The sequence below is a fragment of the Belonocnema kinseyi genome, chromosome 8, assembly GCF_010883055.1.
Source record: "Belonocnema kinseyi isolate 2016_QV_RU_SX_M_011 chromosome 8, B_treatae_v1, whole genome shotgun sequence".
In the NCBI taxonomy this organism is placed as follows: domain Eukaryota; kingdom Metazoa; phylum Arthropoda; class Insecta; order Hymenoptera; family Cynipidae; genus Belonocnema; species Belonocnema kinseyi.
Genome location: NC_046664.1, coordinates 45,871,944 through 45,881,531, shown reverse-complemented (window position 1 = coordinate 45,881,531; position 9,588 = coordinate 45,871,944). Strand labels below are relative to the sequence as shown.

Sequence of the window (9,588 nt, the reverse complement as noted above, 5' to 3'; positions counted from 1 at the left end):
CCCCCCCCCCCCGTCGTTGACAACGTTCAAAAATTAAAATTAAAAAGTGATTTTTGGACTAAGCAGTGAAATGAGACTAATTGCATTTTATGTGATTCAATTTCCAAAATAATTTTTCAGCAGCAAAAAAAGAAGAATTTTCAAAAAACAGTTAAATTTGCAACCGAAGAGATGAATTTTTAACTAAAATTTTCAATCAACAAACAAAAAATGTATTTTCAAGAAAGTGGTTCAACATTAAAACCAAATTTTTAAATCGTTAACCAAAAAGATTAATTTTCTACCCAAAAAAAAGGAATTTCCAACCAAATTCAAGAGTTCTCAACAAAAGAGGTCATTTTTTAACAATAACATTAATTTACTACAAAAAAAAATTTTTTTAATAAAATTTAAGAATTCTCAACCAAACATTTAAATTTTTACCAAAAAAGACGAATTTTTAACAAATTTCAAGCATTCTGAATCAAAAAGTTGAATTTTCAAATAAAAATTTTTCTAAACAAAATGATTAATTTACTATAAAAAATACGAATTATTAATAAAATTTAAGAATTCTGAACCAAAAAGTTGAATTTTGAACTAAAGAATAAACTTTTTTGAACAAAAAGATTAATTTACTAACAAAAAATAGGATATATCAATCAAATTCAATAATTCATAACCAAAAAGTTGAATTTTGAAACAAGAAGATTAATTTACTACCAAAAACACGAATTTTTAACAAAATTCAAGAATTCTGAACCAAAAAGTTGAATTTTCAACTAAAAAATGAACATTTTTAAACAAAAGGATTTATTTACTACAAAAAAAGAAACAATTTTTAATAAAATTCTAAAGTTCTCAACCAAAAGGTAAAATTTTCTACTAAAAAATTTTTTTCAGCAATTAAGATTAATTTACTATAAAGACATCGAATTTTGAATAATATTCATAAATGATCAACCAAAAAGTTGAATTTTGAAACAAGAAGATTAATTTACTACCAAAAACACGAATTTTTAACAAAATTCAAGAATTCTGAACCAAAAAGTTGAATTTTCTACTAAAAAATGAACATTTTTAAACAAAAGGATTTATTTACTACAAAAAAAGAAACAATTTTTAATAAAATTCTAAAGTTCTCAACCAAAAGGTAAAATTTTCTACTAAAAAATTTTTTTCAGCAATTAAGATTAATTTACTATAAAGACATCGAATTTTGAATAATATTCATAAATGATCAACCAAAAAGTTAAATTTTTAACGAAAAAATATGAATTTTTAAAGAAAAAAATTAATTGACTAACAGAAAAGTAAAATTCAAGCATTTGTACCCAAAAAGTTGAATTTTCAACTAAGAAAGATTAATTTTTGAACAAAAAGATTAATTGACTACCAAAAAAGACGAATTTTGAACAAAATTCAAGAATTCTGAATCAAAAGGTTGAATTTTCAAGTAAAAAAGAATTTTTAAACAAAATGATTAATTCACTACCAAAAAAGACGAATTTTTAACCAAATTCAAGAATTCTCAACAAAAAAGTTTAATTTTCAACTAAAAAATATGAATTTTCAAACAAAAAGATTAATTTACTACCAAAAAAGACAAATTTTTAAAAAAATTCAAGAATTCTAAAACAGTTGAATTTTCAACTAAAAAAGATGAGTTTTTAAACAAAAAAATTAATTTTCTACTTAAATAAAACATTTTTTAAACCTAAATATTACCAAAAAATAAGAGGAATTTTAAATAAAATTCAAGAGTTCTCAGCCCAAAACTTTAAGTTTCAACTAAAAAAGATCACTTTTTAAAACAAAATATTAATTTACTACCAAAATAAACACATTTTAATCAAATTAAAGAATTTTAAACTAAAAAAGATTGATTTTTAAACAAAAATATTAGATTACTACCAAAATAGACAAAACTTTTTAAAAAGATTCAAGAATTCTGAACGAAAAAGATGAATATTCAAATAAAAAGGGAAAAATTTTCAATAATAAGATTAATTTACGACCGAAAAGAACGGATTTTTAATAAAATTTAAGAATTATCAAATAAAAAATTCCATTTTCCACTAAAAGATCAATTTCTAAATAAGTGGTAATGCATTTTAAAAATAAATTTTTAGACTTTTATATTGCAATTTGTTGTCTTCCAAGTTTACAATATTATTATTTGAAACGATTTATTTTAATGATTAATTTAATAAATAAGGTACAGTTATTATTTTTTATACTTCAAATTTTGCATCGAAAATTGACTCTTTTAAATCTTTTAAACAAAAGTAATTAAAAATAAAATTTACAATTTTAAAAAATTTTAGTTTATATATGACCTTTTCCCTGGAAATTGGGAATTTAAAATTTTAAAATATCAGATTTCGGAGACACAAAAGTTTTGAACAACTTTTGAGGTTCGGTTATTTCAGCATTTTTTAGCGGCAATAGGCATTTTTTATTGTTTCGAGATAGAAATACAAATTTATAACTTACTTCTAATTACCTTAAAATTGCTATTATTTAAAAATTATAAATAACAAGTTAAAGACACTAATGTCGTTGAAAATTGGTATTTTTAATATAAATTATTATATTTTAGGAAATATTGATTACTTGTCAACAACTTTAGGTTATATTAGCACTTTTTTCTTAAAATTGGTATTTAAAAAAGAAACGATAATGTTTTTCACCAGAAATTGAAATTTGTATTTAAAAATCATTCAATTTCAAAGAAGATATACAATTTTTTGCAATTTTAGGTTATACCGTCGTTTTACATAAAAAATGGCATTTTTAAACAAAAATAATTATAATTTGAACAAGATTAACAATTTTAAAAAATGTACTATGCAAGTGTTTTTCATCGTAAATTGTGTTTTTTTAATGAAATCTTTTAAAATACTCAAAAATATTTCAAATTTTTTTAAATGTTAAAAAATCTATTGCAATTTTTTAAACATACTTAAAAATAACCTAAAATACTTCAAATCCTTTGAAATTCCTTAAAATTATAGATATCTAATCATGTAAATTCCTTAGAATAATTTAAAATATCCTAAAATATTTGAAAAAACATTTGCAATTTTTTAAAATCCACTAAAATATTTCAAATACTTTGAAATCTTTTTAAATTTCTTGAAATCTCTTCAAATTATTAGAATCAATTGGAAAATCATTGAAATCTCTTCAATAATACCCAAAATATTAAAAATCCTTTGATATCTTTTGAACAAAAATTCATCACTTTTAAACAATTTTAGGTTATTTAAACGTATTTTACTGAAAATCGATTATTTAAGACAAAATAATTAAATCTAAAAAAAGATGTACAATTTTGAAACATTTTTTATGTTAAATTATTGTTTTTCATCGCAAAATTGCATTATTTAATTGAAAAAAATCATTAGATTTCAAAGTAGATTAACAATTTTCGAACAACTTAAGGTTATGTTAATCGTTTTTCACGGGAAATCAGTGATTTTAAACCAACAAAAAAACTTAGGTTTCGAAAAAGATGTACCATTTTAAACAAAAATGTTTTTATCGAAAGTTGGTGTTTTCAATAAACATATAGATTTGCTAAAATTCGGAAATAACTTCCTTAAACAAAAATAATTAGATTAAAAAAAAAACTTTTAATTTTAATTTGAAGTTAATATATAAATTTTCCACAAACATAAAAAAATGTATCCTTGCTTTCCATTTTAATTATTACATATAATATAGATACAAAATACAATCATTTTTTACTTATATAAATTTTATACTCTTAATTTAAAATGGAATAAAAATTGACGCAAGGCTCTGAAGCTTGGTAACTAATTCTTGATAAACAATCTGGACGTCAAAAGTTATTTAAGGACACTGCTTAATACGAGCGTCTACAAAAAACCCTTTAAAGTTAGTCTTTAAAATAAGATTTGAAAAACAACTTTATGCAAGGATGTAATCAGAAATAATTAATAAAAAGGCTGAAAGAAGGTCAGTAAAGTATACAGGAAGTGGAAATGCACCTTATTGAGACCCTGTTTCAGCAACCAGCCTTTCTTTATATTTAATAAATCCTCCGCCGGAAGATCGACCCGCAATTCAGACGTAGGTGAGTACCTCGTACCGGAGATATCGAGACCACAGCCATCCGGATCGCCCCGTATCTTTAAACATTAAATAATAACTTTTTTTATCTGATATATTAAGTCTATAAAATTAAATAAAAAAATATAGATCATGAATAAATAAATCTAGATGATTTGTTTTCTCTAAAAATCGTTTGAACTTTACTTTTTTTTATAATTTATAATATATGTAAAATTAATTATAAAATAGAAACTTTTTATGAATTAAAAACCAACCAATTTGTCTTGGTGAGCAGCATTGGCTGCATCAACGACATCTCTCGTTGGCTCCGAAGTTCTCGGTTTGCTTCTCCTGACTCTTGGTTGAGTTAAAGAAGCAGCAATATCTCTTAATTTTCCTTCTCGTTCCCTTTCATGCTCTAAAAGTATTCTTCGACAAGCGTCATCATCTGCAAAAAAAAAAGAAAAAAAATTGTATTTACGTATTCAACATTTATTTTTAGACAACAAATGAAATTTATAAAAATGTTAGAACCCTTTATATGCCTAAAAATATATTTTCATCCGGGTGGTTAACCCAATTTCAAAAATAAGTTCATGGTATTTTCCTAATTTACAAGAAGTTCACCGATAAATTAAATCTTAATATTCAAAGCTCCGGAAATTATCAATTTGAAATTTGAAATATTCAAAACTGAATTATAAAATGAAGCACTACAATTCTAAGAATATGAAAATTAATTAGTTTAAAATTAAAACATTAAAAATTCAACCATTTTATTTTTAATGCAAACGTTTAATAATATATAATTTTAAATTGGATCCTTTCTAATTGTAAGCCAAATTAGAGGACGACTGAAAAATACCCGATCTGGAAAATTCCCGAATAATACAATATATTTTTTTTTATAAATATTATTTATTTACTAAAAGAAAAATCATCCAAAATTTGCATAGAAAAAATTGTTTGTAATGTTAAACGTTTCTAAAATAAAGGTTTGGTTTCAAAATAACAATAATTAAAAGTAATATATTTCGCAATGAAAATTTTTCTCAATTATTTTAATTTTAATTCCAAACAATAATATTCGAAATTTTTAACAATATAAATTAATTTTGGTATACTAATATTTAAATATTTTATTATTAACGAATAAATAGTATTTATAACAAAACATTTTAATTGTTCACATACGGAAATTTTATTATTCCGGAATTGTACAGTGTCAGGAATTTTATTTTTCGAGATTTTTCAGTCATCCCCGAAAAAGTTTTAATTTTAAATCATTAAATAATGTGAAACTTGAAATAGAATAACTTACAGGATTATCACATAAATTTTCACAGAAGATATCTATTTTCTCCAATTTTAATCGTTTCAATTTGAAATTGAGGGAGGTTCAAAATTGAACAATTCTAAACTGGATTTATCATATATTATATGTTCCCAGATTGTAAAAAAAATAACTCAAAAAGAAAACCTATTTGAAAACTTTATACTGAAAATATTCCCAATCAAATAATTACAAATTTGCAGAATTATAGGACATTTTTAATTTGACATTTTTAGCTATTAAAAACTAAAAGCGTTGAAATTAATCAATTTCATACTTAAACGGTTTTAAATTAAAATGATTTTTCGTATTTTTTGTTGGTTATTCTAGGCCAGAGCATAAATAATTTTTTTTTAATAATCGATACTCTTTGTTTCAAATTAAACTCGTTAAGAATGGTCAAATTCTCGAATAAAAAACCTTGTGGGTAAAACAATTTTCAGTTAGAAACGGTAATCCTTGCATAATTAAAAATTTAAACTTTAGAAATTAGACAATTTCAAAGTAATAGCTTAAAAAAATAAGAATTTTCAATAAAATTCAATAATTCTCAACCAAAAGGTTAAATGTTCAACTAAAAAGATGAATTTTCAAACAAGAAGATTAATTTACTGCCAAAAAAGACAATTTTTTAACAAAGTTCAAGAATTTTAAAACAAAAAGTTTAATTTTCAACTAAAAAATATGAGTTTTTGAACAACAAAAAATTAATTTTCTACCGAAATAAACAATTTTTTGAAAAACAAGATCATCAACAAATAAGAGGAATTTTGAATGAAATTCAAGAGTTCTCACCCTAAAACTTGGAGTTTCATCGAGAAAAGATTAATTTTTAAACAAAAAGATTAATTTACTACCAAAATAAACAAATTTTTAATAAAATTAAAGAATTTTAACTAAAAAATAATAACTTTTAAACAAAAAGATTAATTTACTACCAAAATAAACAAATTTTTAATAAAACTAAAGAATTTTCAACTAAAAAAGATTAATTTTTAAACAAAGAGATTAATTTACTATCAAAATAGACAAATTTTTAATAAAATCCAAGAATTATGAACGAAAAAGATGAATTTTCAAATAAAAAAAGAAAAATTTTTAACAATAGGATTAATTTACTACCGAAAAAGACGTAGAATTTTTCAAATAATCCTGCCAGATTGTACATATTTATTACAAATCAACTGAAAATTTCAAAATAAAAACGTATGGAACTGAACAGTTTCGAGTGAATTAGGTTTAAAATTTCACAATTTGTAATATAATATAACCATTAATTGAATAGTAAAAAAAATAATTTAATTTAATTATACGTTAAAAGCATTCATAATTACACAATTTCGAAATGAAAAAGGTGAAAATATAATAATTTCAGATTGAATTCTTATAAATTAAACAATTTTCGAGACATTCTACTTTTTTTTTAAATTGCAAACGTCAATATCTGAATAATTAAAAATATTAACACCTACACAGTCGAATTTGAAATAGTTAAAATTTATAATTCAGTACTGAAAATTTCGAGATTCAACTATTGCACAGTAAACTATTTTAAAAAAAACTTTAATTCGAAAAAGCATTAAGAATTCTAGATTAAAATTTGCTTTAAAATTTCAGAATGAGCCATTTTAAAACCAAGTATTTTCAATGTAAAAAATAATGTGCAAATAGAACTGTAATCACTTTAGAGTCCAGACGTCTATAAAAAAATGTTTAAGCCAAACTGATAATCAGAAATAATGAAGTTCGCAAAGAGAATTATTGCTGCATAATGAAGCCTTTTATTCGTAAATAATCAAGATGAATTTAAAAAACAATAAAGTGTATTAAAAACAATTTAAAAATACGAAAAAATTAATTGAATTAAGTATAGAATTGAGTAAATTTAAAGGATTACAAAAGAATTTAAAAGAATTTATGACAAATTAATAAGCATTCAGGGCGAACTCCAAATGATTTGCAAAAAATATTTTTAAATCTCTTCAAATCTTTGAAACCCTACGAAATTCCTCACTTATTTTGAATAAATTCTTTGCAAATCTCGAAAATTTCTTGTTAATCACAGAAACTGAATCTTTCTGAATACATACTGCTGGAATTTAATTTACAAGTAGAGTTGAACAATTTATCTGAATCGGCATTCCTCTCCCATCGAACATGAGCTTGATCTCAATTTCCAATTCCCATAGAGCTCAAGAATGAAGCATAAAAGTCTAAACTGTTTTTTGCGCGAGGGTTGACAACGATACTTTATAATCGTTGGAAAGTAATCAAGAAAGTTATTGGTGTAGAGAGAATAAGTCACGAGCTGAGTAACACTCCGAGAGTATTTAACCGCTACTGAACGTGTTTGTTATTATCAAACATTCCTGGTTTCACGGTATCGACGTAACCAATTAACTTCTTTCTCCTCTTAACTGTCCTTAAGACTTCCAACTTCCAATGTGTTGGCATTAAATACCCATTACCCACGCGAATCTCTACTTACATTAATTGAGAGACTAATAGACTTCGTTGTCTCTCTATCTCTACAAGGAAACAGTAAACCTATTTTTTTAATGTTTTCCGTGAACGATAACATTCTCTTGAAAATGTCAGTCATTCCACAATATAAGCTGTTTGTCAAAGGGAGCAGGGTGGCCCCTCTAAAATTAAAAAAAACGCACCAGGCTCTTTTCCGGGTTTCCCAATCAATCATTATAAATTTAGTCCGGTCGATTTTTAAGTGTTTATAATTATAATTATTCAATACTAATTCCTTTTTTTAAATATAAATTCTGAAAAGAATGAAAAACTTTAGAAGTCCAAGATCAAATATATCATATAAATAATGTTAAAAATGATTTCAAACTTTACAGTCCAAATAGTCTCAAAAGAACGAAAATAAGCTAATTTCTCAAAAAAGTAGAGGAATAAACCCTTTTAAATAAAATTAACGCAGGTACCATATTCCTAAGATTTCGAGTCGAAATTTATTTGATTTTCAACAAAATAATGAGATTAAAAAAAAAATGTTTTCAAAACTAATTGAGTTTCAAGTTAAAAAGTCGATTTTTTTAGAAAAAATTTGAGTTTTACACCCAAAAATAGAAATTTCCATTTTCATCCAAAGACCGTTGTATTTTTAACTTAATACTTGTATTTTGAAGCCGAAAAGATCAAATTTTTTTTAGAAAACAGTTGAATTTTCAACCAAAAAAGATTATTTTCCCACCAAAAAAGGAATTTGTAATACAATAGGATGAATTTTTAATCCAAAAAGACTAATGTTAAAAAAAACAGTTGAATTTTTGACAAAAAAATATTACTTTAAAAAAAATTGAGTTATCACAGAAAAAATTAAAAATTCAACAAAACTCTACAATTTCCAACAACAGCAAAAGTCTATATTTCTACAAAAAGGTGAATTTCTATTCCAAAAGGATGAATTTTTTATCCATAAAGATGAATGTTAAAAAAAATTTGAATTTTCGTCCAAAAGAGTTCAATTCTGTACCAAAAATATAATAGTAAACTTTTAAATTTAAAAAAATCAACTTTAAAACATAAAAGATTAATTTTTCAACACAAAAATGACTTTTCTAGAAAAAGATGAATTTTCAAATGTTTTTTTCAATTTTCAACAAAACATTTGAATTCTAGACCAACAAAGATGACTTTTTAATGAAAAATAGTTGAATTTTCAGCTAATTTTTTTTTTTACCAAATAGTACTATTTTAACCGAAAAAGATGCATTCTGGATTTAAAATACGATAGAAGACTTTTCAACTGAAAAAATTAATTTTCAACTACCAAAGATGATTTTACAACAAAATAGATGAATTATCAACAGAATTTTTAAATTTTATACTTAATAGTAGAAGTTTTTAACAAAGTGAGATGATTGTTTACTCCAAAATAAAAAAGTAGACTTTCCAAATTAACAGAATTAACTTTCAACCAAACAAGATGGTGTTTCAAGAAAATAGTTGAATTTTCAACAAAATGATTAAATTGTTAACCAAGCAGTAGCATTTTACCTAGCAGATATGCATTTTGGGTTAAAATAGGATAGATTTGTTTAATTAAAAAGAATTAACTTTGAATCATAAAAGATCAGTTTTCAACCTTAAAAACAAGATTTTTTTAAAAGAAGATGAATTTTCAATTCGAAGGGACGAATTTTATATCCAAAAAGACGAATATTCAACAAAGC

At 23.3% G+C, this 9,588-nt stretch overlaps 1 protein-coding gene across 4 annotated transcripts in view; it reads right to left on the bottom strand.

Moving 5' to 3' along the window:
* The window catches only part of LOC117178254 (protein outspread), a 368,009-nt gene that overhangs the window by 31,220 nt on the left and 327,201 nt on the right, over window positions 1-9,588 (bottom strand). For all 4 annotated transcript variants that reach the window (XM_033369600.1, XM_033369601.1, XM_033369602.1 and 1 more), the window contains exons 8-9: window positions 4,335-4,507; window positions 3,996-4,136 (exon numbers count right to left, since the gene is read on the bottom strand). In XM_033369600.1, the coding sequence (XP_033225491.1) occupies window positions 3,996-4,136; window positions 4,335-4,507 (314 nt within the window). The remainder of the gene's footprint in view (window positions 1-3,995; window positions 4,137-4,334; window positions 4,508-9,588) is intronic.